This window comes from Corvus moneduloides, chromosome 8, assembly GCF_009650955.1.
Source record: "Corvus moneduloides isolate bCorMon1 chromosome 8, bCorMon1.pri, whole genome shotgun sequence".
Classification (NCBI taxonomy): Eukaryota; Metazoa; Chordata; class Aves; order Passeriformes; family Corvidae; genus Corvus; species Corvus moneduloides.
The window spans coordinates 864814-882350 of record NC_045483.1 but is presented as its reverse complement, the minus strand read 5'-3'; the positions used below and the strand labels follow the sequence as shown (position 1 = coordinate 882350).

At 54.1% G+C, this 17537-nt stretch overlaps 1 protein-coding gene across 2 annotated transcripts in view; it reads right to left on the bottom strand.

The window, feature by feature from the left end:
* TCERG1L (transcription elongation regulator 1 like) overlaps positions 1–17252 on the bottom strand; it is a 50050-nt gene extending 32798 nt beyond the window's left edge. For both annotated transcript variants that reach the window (XM_032116523.1, XM_032116524.1), the window contains exons 1-4: positions 16968–17252; positions 15277–15423; positions 14235–14415; positions 5150–5314 (exon numbers count right to left, since the gene is read on the bottom strand). In XM_032116523.1, the coding sequence (XP_031972414.1) occupies positions 5150–5314; positions 14235–14415; positions 15277–15423; positions 16968–17237 (763 nt within the window). In that variant the 5' untranslated portion in view covers positions 17238–17252. The remainder of the gene's footprint in view (positions 1–5149; positions 5315–14234; positions 14416–15276; positions 15424–16967) is intronic.
* Between the last annotated feature and the right edge of the window lie 285 nt (positions 17253–17537).

Sequence of the window (17537 nt, the reverse complement as noted above, 5' to 3'; positions counted from 1 at the left end):
TCACTGTGCAGGGAGGAGGGGATTGGTGCCATTTCAGTGTGGTTCTGGGCGTTATCTGAGCCCCCTGTACGAGCTCACCTTCCCTCACACATGCCAACACAGATAGGGAACCAAAAAGTGATTTTGTGCTGAATATTAGCTGAGGTAGGCAGTTATCACTTTAATAACTATAAACATTCATTTACTTGCTTCGTTACCCAGCATTAGAGCTGGGCAGATCATTTACAACAAGCCTGTTACAGCTACTCAGCATTCCAAGCCGAGCTGTTTCAGTGCCAGGCACGTGGGACACCCAGCAAGGCAAAGGAGAAGCCTCCTCAGGAGAGAACATCACATTCCTGCTCGGAATACTGGCGATCTTTCCAAAATTGTTATTTTTTGCTCCCCTAATATCTTGGAATTCTGGTGTACAGAAGGGCTGGACTAATCTGAACTGAGAACTGCACCAGGAGAATTCCCACAGAGTGCATCCTTAAAGGATGGGAGTGAGCCCAGCAGAGAGACCGGCCTGGCAGAGCCAGCAGGAACCATCCCAGTGCCCAGAGCTGCACCAGCTTCCCAAGCACTTACTGGATTCCAGCTTTTAATTAATCTCATTAAGAGAAGGAAGGAAGGAAAGAGCTTGGAGTTCCCACAGAGGCTGGAAAAATGTCCTCAGCACAGCCCTCCCAGTAATGAGCTGGCAGGGAAGAGGTTGGCCAGGAAACATCTGGGAAAATGCTGGAACATCAAGGCCAGGCTGGACATTGGGGCTTGGAGCAGCCTGGGACAGTGGGAGGTGTCCCCACCATGGCAGGGGTGGCACTGGATGGGATTCAAGGTCCCTCCAAACCAATCCATCCTGGGATTTTGTGATTCCATGAGGATCCCAGGCTGAGCTCAAGGATTTAATGGGAGGAACTCCACTGCCCTGTTACCTTCCCGCAGCACCGACCCCTTCCCAGCTTCTGTGGCCACTCTGGGACAGCCTCTGCTTCTCTTTGCTGTTTCCTCCCAGCCCCACCTGAACCATCACTAATTGTGCTCTGAGCCGTGGTTCAATCAGCAGCTCCTGCTAACGAGGGACTGACAGTCACCGGACAGAGCTCGGACACAACCCTGGCACCGAGAGCCAGGGTCAACACACAGCATTAAGGTGCTGAGAGGAAAAAGGCTCAGCCACTTCCCAGCTGTTCTGTGGCAGCCTAAACTGCTACATTTAAACCCTTAAATAATGCTGAGAGCCAGGGAACAGGTGGCAAATGGATTATATGGCAGATGGTGCCTTTTTTAATATTTGTGCTCACTGCTAATTTACAGAGTTCATAACCACAGACTCATCTCTTACCTTCTTCACTCCTATCACTAAAAACCTGCATGTGAACAAAATAAATACCCACTTCTTTCTGCAGTAGCTGCAAAGTGGTATTAGAGATTACCAGACACTCCATTCCTTAATTACTGCAGGTAAGTGCTCGCCTTCGCAAAGTTTAATGCATTTAGGGGTTCTTTGAGACGGCTTTCAAAGCCTTGGCGTGGCAGTGCTGGGAAATGCAGTTTCCTCCCCCAGCAGAGCGCAGGAAGATGCAGCACAGTGAGGAGCTGCAGCTCCACGAGCTCCTGTTTAGTCTTTATGTTAAACCTGGCACAAAATCCACACTCACGGCCAGGCTGTCATTAAATATTTAAGGGAACATTTGCCTGGGAGATGCACAAGCAGCACCACCAGTAGATGCAAAATGAAGAAAGGAAATAAAAGTGATACCAACCCAAAATGGGGCTGAAATAGCAGTGCTGGAACCTTCTCCATTCGCCTCACTGGTGGGAGAGCAGAGCACAGAAGTGTTGGGCCAAGGGCCCTCTCACTGCACAGAGCCTGAGCTGGAGCCTTCCAATGTCCAGCCACACATCACTCCATGGACAGGTTCCTCAAGCTTCAATGTTTTATTCCATATAAAACAGTGTTTTATGTTGCCATTAAAGCCAGGGGTTTTATGCTGCTTCTTTCCCATACGTTTATTTCATCATTACAGGTTTTTCTAAGATCAGCACGGCGACAAAATAATCCCCAGGAGCACAACTGACTGCAGAGCCAAGGCACAGCAACCTGCACCAGCCAGCACATCCCACCCCTGCCTGCTCAGCCCCATTTCCCAGGAATCCAGCTGGGATCCTTCACAGCATCCTGCCAGGGAAAGGCTGCGCGTGGCTTTAAATTCCCTAAATATCCTGTGCTCTCTCATAGAGCTTTCTTCTGATTCTCCTTCACAAAATGTAAAATAAATTGTATTAAAATGAACTTATAAAAATGACCACTGCATTGTGCACACTCTCAGTTCCCCTGAATTCCTGGTGATTTGCTTCAAGGGAGCTCCAAGGAATTTCCTCTGTGAGGGGGCAAAGCAGCAGAGCCTGGATCCTCACCTGCCCAGGGCCCTTCCCACACCTCCCCCCTTGTGGCACTGCCCTGCTGTTCCCAGGGTTACTAATTAGGCTGCCAGGAATTAATTGTAAGGCTGCAAAACTGACCATAATCAAAGGTCTAAAAAATAAGTATTCACTTCTAAGACTATTGATCGAGCAAATCCCTGTGATTAGGGACACTGGACTACACAAGGTAGGAATGGGACACTGGCCTCTAATGGAATCAATTAACTGGGGATAATCACACACACAACGTTCAGCCTTCCAGGCACCCATAAACATGGAGGCTGAAGTTGGAAATAATTTAATTTTGGGGTTTTGAAGTTCATTGCTACTGTGTGAACATGGCCTTTCATAAACTTTAGGCTAGGGGAATGTGGGAAGGTCGTTAACCCCAATTCCACAGATCATTAACCCCAATGTCACATTCTGGGTCACATGTGGATGAGGAAAATGCAGCCTCTCCTCCCTCACAGGGAGGAATTCCTTCCCAATCCCCCATCTACACGGACCATCCTGCAGTTTAAAACCATCCCCCTTGTCCCATCACACCTGGCCTCAGCACTGTCCCAAACTGTGCGTGTGGGATGCAGCCCAGGCTGGATTTAGGCTTTCTGCACCTGCTTTTCCCCTGCTTTCCCTCCCTGTCGCAAGCCTGGTCCCTTCCCCAGACCTTCCGAACCCTCAGCCCTTTTTGCCAGGTCCTGTGGCTGGACCTGCCCAGGCCAAGGACACCACAGAGAGGTCCCTGCCCCGAGGGCACCCCAAGGCTCCTTCCCAGGGCAGCTGTGCCTCAGGCTGGTGGTGACAAAATCCAACCCTAACACCTTTCATCCTGTCCTCCTCCAGCACAGCAAAATGAATCCTACAAAATTGTTTTATGGCAGCTCTGCAAAAGCCCCAGCCTTCCCTCCAGAGATGGGATAAGAGAGAAAAACCAGGAGCCGAGTCTCAGGTTTATTGCTCGTGGATCAGGCGCTCCCAAGCTTTCTTTCCTAAAAAGCTGCTCTCCATCGTGCAGGACAGAACGCCCCCAGCGTGGGTTTGCTGTGAGTGACTGAGAATGGGATGGCTGCTGAGGCACTCAGGGTGCGGTGTTTGATGGCCCATCACACACCCAGGGACAGCACCAGGACAATCTCCTGGCTGGGCACATTTGTTGTCACAGAGCCCAGGAGGTTCTGGAGGGACAGAGATTCCTGGAATCACCACTGTCCCAGAGCCCAGGAGGTTCTGGAGGGACAGAGATTCCTGGAATCACCATGCCCACCGTGCCCAGCTCTCCCAGCTGCACATCAGCTCCTCCCCACACTGAGAACATGTCTCACATGGAATCCTGCTTTCCAGATAAACAGGGATTTTGTCCTCCTTTGGTTTCTCCTCTAAAATACTCCTAAACAGGCAAAATGTTTTCTAGGGGTCAAACAGGATATTCTTTGGGAAGCAGCACCAACTCCCTGTCCCACAGCAGCATTAATTCTGCTTTCTGCTCTAAGTTCAGCACCAGTGGTTTTTGGACTAAGTACAAAACATTTTCAGCCATTCCACAGAATCCCTGAGGCTGGAAAAGCCCTCCAGGGTCACCAAGTCCAGCCTGTGCCCCATCCCCACCTTGTCCCCAGCCCAGAGCCCTGAGTGCCACCTCCAGGAATTCCTTGGACACCTCCAGGGATGGGCACTCCAAACCTCCCTGGGCAGCCCCTGCCAAGGCCTGAGCTCCCTTTCCATGGGGAAATTCCTGCTGCTGTCCACCCTGAGCCTGCCCTGGCCCAGCCTGAGGCTGTTCCCTCTCCTCCTGTCCCTGTTCCCTGCGAGCAGAGCCCGACCCCCCCGGCTGCCCCCTCCTGTCAGGGACTTGTGCAGAGCCACAAGGTCCCCCCTGAGCTCCTTTTCCTGCCCCTCACTCCTCTGGGTCAGTTTGCTCTTCCCAGCCCTGATCCCAAAGCCCTGCTCACACCCCTGAGATTTCTCCGGGTGGCTCCTCGGCAGGAACAAGAATCCCTGAAACCCATTTCTCGTTAAAAGCTCTCCCATGAACACCAAGCCAGAACTGCACCTTCTGCAGAATTCACTCTCCCTGTGCCTTGCTGTGCTACGCTTCAATTACCAAAAAGATGGAACAAGCACCCTCATTTACATTTTTAACTTAATTGGCATATAACTGTTCTAAAAATAGCCTCAAGCATTCCAAGCGCAGTTACAAACATCACCCTAAAGGCTTCCAGTCAGCCAGACCTGCCCAGCCAGGCAGGGATGCCCCAGTGCCTCCTCAGCTGCCACCTCCAGGAAGTTTTCACTCAACATCCAGAAAAGAGCGATTTTTCCAGGCAGCAACCACACCTCAGCCTCTGGGAAAAGACCCAGGCTGCGCTCTCCCAGCACGTTTGTAACACCAAACACCCAGAGAATCTGCTTGGGACTTCACCACGCTGAGCAGCCAGCCTGTGAGTGCCCATTGCAGCTCAGGATGTGCTGCTGGGGCTCAGAGGTTTTCCCACAGAACCCCCTGAGATGAGGGAGGAACCAGCTCAGTTCACTGACTGCCCCTAAACGTGACCGGGACGCGACCATGACAAACATCCACGGAACCCACTCCTGACACCCAATCCCAGAGAACGCCTCCAAACCCCTCCAAATCCCCAACTCCAGCCCCAGCTGCAGCGCTGCCACCCGAGCCCTCAGCACCCAGCAACAGCCGCACACAGCAGCCCTGTGCTGCTCCTCAGGGCCACGGCAGGGACCTTACCTGGGAAGGGCGAGGCCAGGAGCGGGACTTTGATGGGGGACAAGGTGAGGAGGTGGCAGGGCTGGAGGCTCGGCCCCGGGGGGCCCTGGGGGGCCTCAGGCTCCAGGGACACCAGCGCCAGGCTCTGAGTGCCAGCCGCTGCTTTAAGGCTGTTCTGGCAACCACCTGTGGGAGAGAGAGACACAGTGAGCGTGAGCTGGAGGGGAGAGCAAAGGCTTGGGGAGAATGACGTGCTCAGCACGCTGAATTTTGGCACCAAATGGAACAAGATGCAGCATGTCCCACCTGGCCTGTGCGCCCCCTCAGAGAGACACCAGAGCCTGAGCTGGGGTTATATAGAATATAGCTGTATTTTGGGCTCGGTTCTGGTCTCCAGAGCTCAAGAACCACAGAACCACAGAATCATTTACGTTGGAAAAGACCTCCAGGATCATTGAGTCTAAATCTTGACCAATCCCCACCTTGTCCCCAGCCCAGAGCCCTGAGTGCCACCTCCAGCCCTTCCTTGGACACCTCCAGGGATGGGCACTCCAAACCTCCCTGGGCAGCCCCTGCCAAGGCTTGACCTCCCTTTCCATGGGGAAATTCCTGCTGCTGTCCAACCTAAACCTTCCCTTGAAGGCCCCCATCTTGAGGCTGTTTCCTCTCATCCTGTCACTGGTTGCCTGGGAGAAGAAACGAAGAAAGGAAGTCAAGCAGCTACTGGAGAGGGTCCAGCAGAGGCCACAGAGATGATTTTGGGACTGGAGCATCTCTGAGATGAGGAGAGACTGTGGGAGCTGGGCCTGGTCAGTCTGCAGAAGGGAAGCTGAGAGGGGATCCCATCAATCCATACAAATATCCTCAAGGGCTGTCAGAGGATGGTGCCAGACTCTGTTCAGCAGTGCCAGAGACAGGACAAGGAGCAACGGCCAGAAACTAAACCACAGCAAGTTCCAGCCCCACATGAGAAAAAACTTCTTTCCATGGAGGGGCAGAGCCCTGGAACAGCTGCCCAGGGAGGGGCTGGAGTCTCCCTCTCCAGAGACATCCCAAACCCTCCTGGACACGTTCCTGTGTCACCTGCTCCAGGTGACCCTGCCTGGGCAGCGCCCTGAACTGGGTGATCTCCAGAGGTCCCTTCCAACCCCAGCTATTGTGTCACTGAGATATTTCTGAAGGACTCCCAGAGCCCCTTTGCCAATTGTGATTCCAAAGCCCCAGCTTGTGGCTGGAGCATTTTCAGCCATTAAACCCCACAGATGTGAACACATCACCACAACCCTGAGGGACGAGGCAGCAGTGACTCACACACAAACTGTGCAGGATTATTAAATTTAAATGAAAAAACTTAATAAAAAAGCCAAATATTTGAACACATGGAACACAATTATTCTCAACTTTCCTAAGTGTAACTGTCTGATGTCAAATCTGAATTTACTCCTTGCTGTATTAGGCACCCACTCTTCCCTCACCTGCCTGGCTGCTCTCCCGTGTCCTGCACACAAACCAAGCTCTACATCTCATCTCCTTCATCCCAAAAACACAACAGGGCACTTCATGGAATCACTGAGGCTGGAAAAGACCTTCAGGATCATCAAGTCAGCCTGTGCCCCATCCCCACCTTGTCCCCAGCCCAGAGCTCTGAGTGCCACGTCCAGACCTTCACTGGACACCTCCAGGGATGGGGACTCCAAACCTCCCTGGGCAGCCCCTGCCAATGGAACCCAGGAATCTCCCAATTCAAAGCTCAAACACCCTTCAGGCCCTGCCCCATTCATTCCCCAGTCTGACACTGGCAGGGAAGACCTTCAGAGCTAAATATTTAAATAAACAAGAACAGGAGTTGTGAAACTCTTGAGCAGCAAAGCAGATCTGACAAACAGCAGCTGTTCCTCCCTCCACACCAAGCTCAGGATTCAAAAATTAAGCAATCATCAGCTTATTATGGCATCCAGCAAAGCTCCCAGCTCGAGTGCAGATCCTGCAGGCAACGGGAGACAACGGTGGCCCCACAAATCCCCATCTGGTCCCACTCCTCACTCCAGGCATTTCATCACCCTGAGGTGTCTCTTTCCCTGTGTATCCTGGCAAGGAGCACAGGGAGTGGCTGCTTGGGAAGGGTGACTGTGGGGTGAGGGATGCAGCCCCCCTACAACAGCTCCAGGGAGGAGAACCGCAGCAGGGACCTTGGATAACATCAGGGAATGGTTTGGGTTGGGACGGACCTTAAAGCCCACCCAGTGCCACCCCTGCCATGACAGGGACACCTCCCACTGTGCCAGGCTGCTCCCAGCCCCAATGTCCAGCCTGGCCTTGGGCACTGCCAGGGATCCAGGGGCAGCCCCAGCTGCTCTGGGCACCCTGTGCCAGGGCCTGCCCACCCTCCCAGGGAACAATTCCTGCCCAATCTCCCATCCAGCCCTGCCCTCTGGCACTGGGAAGCCATTCCCTGTGTCCTGGCCCTCCATGCCTTGTCCCCAGTCCCTCTCCAGCTCTCCTGGAGCCCCTTTAGGCCCTGCAAGGGGCTCTGAGCTCTCCCTGGAGCTCCCCTTCTCCAGGTGAGCACCCCCAGCTCTCCCAGCTTGTCACAACCCTTTACAAACAATTGTTTCCCAACAATAAGCCCTACATTAGCCAAACAGAAGTAACGTATTTTCAGTGTCACCAAAAAAGTCCATTATTTCTCCAGTATTCCTCCATGCCAAGGAGCACCTGCAGGTGCACTAAATAACAGGCACACAGGCCACAAAACCCCACAAATATTTAAGTTTTCATCATTCAGCAATGGATAAATGAAAACAGATTTTCTGCCAGAGTGACAATGGAAATTAAAAAAACAAAATACGATCAGTGTCCAACTAATCCAAGCTTAAATACAAGCTTCTTGTTCATTCACCTGGGAGCTGGAACAATCCTTCAGTGAGGTCAAACACCTGCCCTCCCAGAGCCTGTGCTCATTCCCAATTCCAGCTGTCTGCTGCTGGGAAAAACCCACAAAACATCTCCTGTAGCTCTTGTGAAAACGAATGCTGTCTGCAAACACGACTTTTCTGCGGCTTCCTGCAGGGCACAAGAGCAGAAAGGTTGTTTACTTCTCATTTGATTCTTTTATTCTGGAGAGGAGGATGTGATTTCCCCAAAGAGGGCAGGAAAACAGGAAAATAATGTGAGCCTGGGCTGCCTGGCCAGCTGGAGCCTGCGATGAGCAACGCTCCTGGAGCTGGGCTTCCTTATTAAACTTTCATCAGTCCCTTATTAAAGTTTCATCACTCAGTTGAAAGAGAAGTTTGGGTGGTTTCCCCTCCTTTGATGAAGTTCTCTCTCCTGCTGAATAATTCTGGGGAGGAAGGACCATCCCTGTGGCTGTCAGCGCTGGACAGGGAGCACGGGCAGGGGTTGGCGGGGCCACGCTCCTGCTCTGCCTCAGCTCAGCAGCATCCCACAGCTCATCCACTCAAACACAATGCTGGATTTGCCAAAGCCTCTGGAAGCTGGCCCAGGACTCCTTGAGAGCTGAGGGCTTCCATGTGAGAAGTTCTCCTCAGAAACAAACCAGGTCTTGCTGAAAGTTTTTTTTCAAAAAGGCTTTGAAAGGATTTGAGAGTTACCATTAATCATCCTGCATTTACAGGGGGAATTTCAAAAGTCAAATGCCATGAAAAAAGGAGTAAAATACTATCACTGATATTCCAATGAGGGGGAAAACACAAGATTTTTTCTAGCAGTGGTGTTTTCCACAGATCTGGTTTTGCGAGGCCATGGTACATCCTGAGGTGAAAACTTGTCCTCTGAATCCCAGAGTCCCTGAGGTTGGAAAGGCCCTCCAGGATCACCGAGTCCAAGCTGTGCCCCATCCCCACCTTGTCCCCAGCCCAGAGCCCTGAGTGCCACCTCCAGGACTTCCCTGGACACCTCCAGGGATGGGCACTCCAAACCTCCCTGGGCACTTCAGTGTTTCTGTTCCAAACGTCACCAGCACCCCCTGACAGCAGTCCTGCCTGAACAGCAGCTCCCAGAGCCTCTTGGGAGGACCTATGTGCCTGCATCCAGCCCAGCTCCTCACAGCTCCACAGCCCCCCCAGCCCACCTGATGGCTTTAAGCAGAATTTTCTGTATTTTTAAGTAGGATTCTCTGCATTTTTAAGCTCCAGGACTTAAAGCAGCATTCGCTGTCCCTTCCTTTGACCTTGGTTGCAGGTGGAGGCTGGTGGTGCCCCTGTCACCCTCAACCCCCTTCTGAATGCAAACAGATGTTCCCAGGGGTGTCAAACAGGGGGTGCTCAATGTTTATGGAAAGCTCTTGTACTTCACAACCTGCCTGGCGTTGGCCCGAGGGAACGTGGCACCTCCTCCTTGCACTGACCTGGGGTTCTGAGCTGAACCTGGCTCAAAACTGAGAGGGAGGCACCTCCCAAACGACACCAGAGACGCCCATAGGGCCCGGGCAGGGGCAGTGACACGCGTTAGGTGAGGCTGTACCAGTGACACGATTCTGCAGGTGATGTAATAACGATGTATTAGACAGGAGGGTGTGCGGAGTTTCAATGGATCAATCTGGATTTTCATCCCACTGCAAAGGAGAACACCCCGATATCCCTGCAAAGGAGAACACCCCGATATCCCTGCGAGGAGAACACCCCGATATCCCTGCAAAGGAGAACACCCCGATATCCCTGCGAGGAGAACACAGGGATATCCCTGCAAAGGAGAACACAGGGATATCCCTGCAAAGGAGAACACAGGGATATCCGGGCAAAGAGAACACCCCGATATCCGGGCAAAGGAGAACACAGGGATATCCCTGCAAAGGAGAACACGGGGATATCCCTGCAGAGGAGAACACAGGGATACCCCTGCAAAGGAGAACACGGGGATATCCCTGCAGAGGAGAACACAGGGATACCCCTGCAAAGGAGAACACCTCGATATCCGGGCAAAGGAGAACACCCCGATACCCCTGTGAGGAGAACACCCCAATATCTCTGCAAAGGAGAACACAGGGAATACCCCTGCAAAGGAGAACACCCCGATATCCCTGCGAGGAGAACACAGGGATATCCGGGCAAAGAGAACACCCCGATATCCGGGCAAAGGAGAACACAGGGATATCCCTGCAAAGGAGAACACAGGGATATCCGGGCAAAGGAGAACACCCCGATATCCCTGCAAAGGAGAACACAGGGATATCCCTGCTTTCTGGATATCCCTGCTTTCCAAGGAGGAAAACAGCTGATGGCACTGCCATTGTAAACCCAGGAACAGCCCTGCTCACTTTTCTGCTCCTGGGCAATAAATGCAAATCCCTGGCTCCTCACAAACACCCCCTGCCCTGGAAGCACCGGGAGAGCTGGATTTATTCACCAGGAGGTCTCAGGGTAAGTTCGGATGATGCTAAGGAAAGGTCAGAACCACCAGCCCAGCCCATAAAGACATTGCTCGTGGGTTTATTTCTGTCATTTAAGTGGGAAAACAACCGTCACTCAAAGTTTCTCTTGATTTGGAGAGATAACAGGAAAAGCACCAAAAACCCATAAACTTAATAAGCAAAACAAAAAACTTTGTGAAGGCTGTGATTAAAGCCAAGCATTCCCAGACCTAATAAAGTGCTCAGCTCGGCTGTGCTTGAATGCTCCACAAACAAAGAGAGGTTTGATGGCTTTGCAGGGACATGAATGGGGTCCTGCTGTGCCATTCTTGGTTCCCAAACAGGGAGCAGCACACACACTTAACTACAAGATAATCCGATTTGGGAAGCCAAACCCTGAGTGCTTGTAAATGCAGATGTGCTTCAAACACTGAGCTGGGCTTAGGAAATACAGGAGGTCAGAGGTCCTGGGTCACTTATTTCATGAGAAAATAGAACCCCAATCTAACACAGAGCAGCCCTATTTAATTCAGAGATCTGTAAACTGGAATTAACAAACTGGAATTACCAAACTGGAATCACCGAGCAAACTGGTTTTTTCTGTGTTTGGATGTGTATCTGCATATCAAAGGCAGTGCTGCTACTGGCTGCAAGAAACACTGGCTCGGTTCTGTAAAGGGTACTGGCATTAAGAGAAAGAAAAGACATTAATGAGAAGGATCCAAACGTCCCACACGACATCCTTGTCTCCAAGCAGGACAGACAAGGAACCAGATGAGCTTTAAGGTGCATTCCAACCCAAACCATTCCATGGTTCCGTGAAACCCTTCCCAAACACACGCACAGGAACACCCCCTTGGCAAGGGAGCACTGGTGGTGATGCTCCTGAGAGCCAGGAGTGCCAAACTGCACCAGCACACCTCCGAATGACATCAGGGACAGTGAAAGCACCGAGTGTCCTGTACCACAGGGCTCCTGCTTTCACCTGATGGGTGCCACCGAGGGGTCCTGCCAGTGCTCCCTCACCCCATCCAGCAGCCCTGAGCTCACAGGGATGTGCAGGACACACGGGGGGCACAGGGACACACCTGGCCAGTCCTGACCCACACAGCCGAGAGCACCGTGCAGGAGACAGAAACCTGAATCCTTTCTTTACAGAAATACCAATCACAGCAATCTGAATCCTTTCTTTACAGAAATACCAATCACAGCAATCTGAATCCTTTCTTACAGTCCTCTCTCTGCAGAAACATCTAAATGCTGCCTTCCTCCCCAAAGCGCCTCCCCCTGCACACATAAACCAGGCTATCATTGCCAGGGAAAAGGCCACCCTTCTCCTCAGAAACACTCAACACAGAGTACATAAATTCACATTTTGCAGTTTGTGAGAGAATAATAACTGCTGCTTCTCACAGTAAATAACACCTTGGAGTAGCTGGAGCTGCAGCTGTTAAATTATGCACATTACCCTTCGCCAGCCTCCGTGCTCACTCCTTTATCTGAGGAGCGCTGCAGCTCCATTGAGAAAACAATTATATCATTACTGATAACTGGGGAAGGCAGAGCCGCCGTAGGAGCGGCTCCCGAAATGAATCCTGCACAGAAACCTGATTAACTTCCCTTTTATCCCACTTAACCGAGCAATTTTTATTACTCTTCACATTAAGTGCAAGGATTCCATAGGAAATACCTCCAGTGCTGCCATAACACCTGGAGAAGCAGCTCCTGGTTGTGGCTGCAGGGCAGGGACCGGGCCACCCTGCAGGAATGGCCACTTGTCCCTCACGAGCTCTGGAGGCCCCTGACAGCCTGGGATGTTGGACTGGCACCAACCACAGCAACCAGAGAGGAGATCTCAAGAGGGATGGGAAGGAATTCTTGACTGGCCCTGGCACAGGGTGCCCAGAGCAGCTGGGGCTGCCCCTGGATCCCTGGCAGTGCCCAAGGCCAGGCTGGACATTGGGGCTGGGAGCAGCCTGGCACAGTGGGAGGTGTCCCTGCCATGGCAGGGGTGGCACTGGGTGGGCTTTGGGGTCCCTTCCCACCCAACCCAGTCTGGGATTCCATGATTCTGTGATTCCATTATTTACAGAGATGGCTGGGGGGATTTGTGCTTCTCCCTGCCCTTCTCCCACCTCAGAGGTGGAAGCCAGCACTGAACCTGCTGCTGGGGGAAGAGCAGGATCCAGCTGCAGGGCTCCTGAGCAAACAGCCATGGGCGCAGGCATGAAACCCTTCCCCTCCCGGTGCTCCCTGCAGCCCACAGACGTGGCACCAGGCTGGCAGTGTCCCTGTTCTGCCTGGCACTGTCCCTGAGCCACTCCCAGGAATGCTCTTGCCTTACATCTGACACTTTGCACATGATAAAATACGCTTGTGCACATTTAAAATATAGAACTATTTTAAAATACTGACTTTTTTAGACATGCAGAAACAGGAGGGGCTGTGGGTCCCCTGCCCAGACCCCCTCCCTCACCAGCACACCCATCCTCACAGCCCCTGCTCCTCCTGCCTGGGAGCACAGCTCGGTGACTCCCCAGGCAGCCTGGGCACACAGCTGCTTTTATGGGTAATAAATACCAATAAATACTCTAATAAATAGAAATGGATTAATGACAGGGTCTCCCCTGTCACAGCAGTGCCTCCTCCAGCTGAGCCCCAGGCAGTCCTGGCAGCAGGAGAGGACAGCTGAGCCATAGCTCTGCTAGAACACCAAAACATGGACCCAGACTGAATGGGCCAACACGTTCCAGGGCATTCCCTGCTAATTAATCAGGCTGGCTAACGAGCCCAGGAGCCAGGATCTATTCCAGCACACTCCAAACCTCAGCACTGATGGCAAACACAAGGTCCTGAGTGCTGCACAGCTCTGAAATACAAACTGCTTTGGGGAAAGGCCACGGAAAGGGAGCCTCAACCCCTCTGCTCTCAACCCCAGGGACAGCACCTTCGCTCTGAGGAGGGCAGGAACAACTGGCAGCAAGCAGTAATTCTAATTCCCACTTTAAGATTGTATTTAGGGGCCGAAGCATCAGTGGCGCTTTACTCCTCAATCTTCTGTATAGCACAACTGCTATTTTAATTTACTCCTGCAGCAACAAAACAGAGCTCCAACCCGACTGGAATGCATGGTCTGCTCTTGGCCAAGGGTAAATGTTCTTTTCCAGGTATAAATCTTGGTTACCTAAAGCATCACAGAATATTTACACAGTTCATATTTATATTTATAGCTTTTAGTTCTTCTGTTAAGTCACGCAGATTAATGGAATTTATTTCACAAATGACTGAGCTGTAATGAGATGACGGATCCACTGCTCTGCTCTCCTGCTGGCTGTCTGCACAGATCCCACCAAACTCTTAAAATGAGCAGACAGCAGAATCCTACATGGGCTGTGCCACAGAATCACAGGATCTTTCAGGCTGTCAGCGATTTCTTGTTTGAAAAATAAACTCAGTAGATGGGGAGTGGTTGGTCCCCTCCTTGCAGAGGTCACCAAGCAGCTACAGAACAGCCTGGCACAACTTGCCATAATTGCACACGGCCTTTTCCTTCTCTCGGAGTCATTCAGAGGATGACCTGCATTTGGCCATCAAGGGTCTGCTCAAGCAAGAGATTTTCAGCTGAATGGAAGCAAACCTTCACTTTAGAGAGCAGCTTTGCCTCTCTGGGGGACGCATTGAGGGAAAAACACCAAGAAACAGGCAGGTACTTAATTATTGATGCACTTATATCCTGACCTGGGATCAGCTGAGGGGCCAAGACGAGCGTGGGCAGTGGCCTGGAGGCAGCAGCTGGCCTGGCTACAGCCATGGCTACTTGATTGCTCAGCAGCAGAGGCTTCTCAGCCCCCTGGAACAGCCTGGACTCCTCAGGTTGGATCCAGGCCGAATCCAGGGCAAAGGCATTGTTCAAGTAGATCTGTCCAACAGAAAGAAAGAAAAATGTTACAGTTTGAGATCCAAAATTCAGAAATACAAGTGAGAGTGAAGTGTCTTTAACTCAATGTTACAGCAGGCAGTGCCTCTGCTGGGGACAAACTTCCCAGACCAGGGGGGTTTCTGCTCCCTCCCTGCCGAGGCTGAATTGAAGCGACCACTTAAAAATTAATTGGCTTTGACATGACTCATCAGCTGCTGCAGCAGCACAGGAGGCAAGGAATCACTGAGGGCAGCGTTGTCCTGACACAGCCACTCCGAGCGACCCCGTCGGCGCCAGGATCACGTCCCCAACCGGGACATGGGGATGAGGGACAGGGCAGGACAAAGGCACAAAACAGCTGAGGTGCAGCAGGGGACAAAGGCACAAAACCAGGTGTTCAGCACACAGCTGGCAAATGGGCAGATGTGGGGAACGGAGGTGGGATGGGGACACGGGACCCCCCGAGGGACACCCTAGCACCGGGGGTGTGGCAGCGCCCACGGTGACACCGCTCTGCCAGCGCTGGACTGTGGCACCCCTTAGGGACAAACAGTGGGAAAACCAGGGAGAAAGGGGAGATGGAAAACCCCCATAACCATGTCTTGTAGGAAAATGAAGACATTCTACTCAAAGGAATAAATACTAAAGACATTTTAGTCTCATTAAAACTCGGGAACAGTGAGGCTGTAACTGCTGCTCCATCACCTGCCCCTTCCAACATTCCTCCCCCAAAGGGTTTTCCTGACAAACACCGACCTCTCACAGCCCTCCCCAGTTCACTGAGCCCACAACACTCTTCAGCTTAGGTACTTCATATGCTCCAGCCTTAAAAACCCTTCAGCACGCCAGGACCGCACTTACTTTGCAGTTGGGCAGCCTTTTATCAATCCAGCTCTTCCCGGCGTGAGGCGGCACCGTGGCTGTGTACACGGGCGGCAAAACCGGAACAAACTCCACGCTGGAAGAAGGGGAAAATCCTACGACCGGGGAGTGAGCTCCAAATAGCCACTTCAGAGGGAAAAAAACCATAGGAGGAGGAGTTAACAAAAGGATTTTACCCTGAGTAACCGATGCTTTCCATGATTTCCTAATCCGTGACGGATGAGCACGGAGAATGTCAGGAATGTCCCTTCAGCCCAAGGGTTTGTGTTTCTTTGGGCATCGCAGGGTGAGCAGCGAGCGGCACTGGCGGCACAGAGCGGTTCGGGAAGCCACGAACCCAAAACCTGGAGCAGGGCAGCACCGGCAATGGCTGCAGCCGCCAGGCAAGCGGGGCTTCCTCTGCTCACACTGAACCTCACACCGAACCCAAAACAGGACCGGAAAGTGCCTTAAAACGCGTCCGGAGAACCAAAGGGAACGGCAGAAATGTTTTTTTTTTTCCTCAACTTAAATTCGCCTGGCAAGTGGGTTCCCACAGCAAAACCACCTCTGCAGGTTCGTCGAGTGGTCTCCCGCTGGGGAATAATTGATGTTCCCGTTTCATTAGAGCAGCACCGACTGTTTTCTCCCGAACCACAGGAGACGCTCGAGCTCGAAAAGGCTGGAAATCATCACACCGAATCGAGCGGACACCACAGCGCTCACAGCTCGCGTTTATTTTTACTTCTGTCTACCAAAAAACATGAAGCCGAGGCAAAACTGCGCGCACAGCTCCGACCCCTCCGCTGTGACGGGACGAACACGCGGCTGCAGGCTCCGCTACTGCGAGCAGCCTCATGGCAGCAATTAATAATTGAAATATTCATCAGGGAAAGCACTGGCGCGACACGTTGGTTCCAGTGACACAGCTCAAAACTTTCGTCTTTATAAATATTCACAGAGCGCACAGCGGCGATGCTGCCCCGGCTGCCGGAGCGCGCCCGGAGCATCCCTCCCGTTCCGGCTGCCTCTGCGGAAAGCGCATCCTGCAGCCAGCAAGGAGCCAAGCCCCGCCGGAGGGACCCCCGGCCGCACCGAACGGACCCCCAGCCCCTCTGGCAGCTCCTCTCCTCCCGGAGAAATCCTCGCCGCACGTTTCCAGAGCCGCTGGAAGTGCCGCGCTCCAACACGCGCGGGGCCGTGACCGGCGAGCGAGCCCGCGGGGCGCAGAGCATCGGGAAGGGGATGCAGAGCCCGGGGAAGGGAGAATGCATAGCCCAGGGAAGGGGGTGTAAAACCTGGGGAAGGGGAGATGCAGAGCTTGGGAAGGGGGGGTGCACAGCCCGGGGAAGGGAGATGCAGAACCCGGGAAAAGGGGAATGCAGCGCCCGGGGAAGGGGGGACGCAGAGCTTGGGAAGGGGGGGATGCAGCGCCCGGGGAAGGGGGATGTAGAACCCAGGAAGGGGACATGCAGAGCCCGGGAAAAGGGGGATGCAGCGCCCGGGGAAGGGGAGGATGCAGAGCTCGGAAAGGGAGAATGCAGCGCCCGGGGAGCCCCCCCTGCCCCGCGGGGTCTGTCCCGCCGCCGCCCCCATCCCGCCCGGCGCGTCCTCGCCGCGGGCAGGGGTCTCGGTGCCGGGGCCGGCGGCTCCGGGAAAGTTGTGTCCCCGCACGGCGGCTCCGCCCTTACCTGGCCGTGCAGGAGCGGCTCCGCGGCCGCGGGCAGCAGCGGCAGCAGCGGGGGCTCGGCGGGGCCGCGCCAGCCCGGCCCGGGCCGCACCAGCGCGGGGGGCGGCAGCAGCAGCAGCGGCGGCGGCGGAGGGGGGGCCCCGGCGGCGGCAGCGCCCACCCGGAGCAGCCCCGCGGCCGCGGGCAGCACCCAGGCCCAGGGGGGAGCGGGGGGCTGGGCGGGCGGCGGCCACAGCAGCGGCGGCGGGCGCGGGGCGGCGGCCGGGAGCATCCTGCATGGCCCGGGCCAGGAGCGCCGCGCTCCGCTCGCCTCCGCCGCCCGGCGCAACTCCGAGCCCGCGGCACCGCGGGCAGGCTCCGCCCGGCGCGGGGGGAGCGGGGCGGGGGCGCGGCGGGGCCGCCCCGGGGAGGGGAGGGATGGGGGAGGGACGGGCGGAGGGACGGAGCCCCGGCCCCGGGGCAGGCTCCGGCGGGAGCGCCGCCGCTGCCGGGGGTCGGCGGAGGAACGAGTGGGATTTTCGGCGTCATCCCCCGCGGCCGCAGGTGCGGGAGGCAGCCCCTGCCCGCGGGG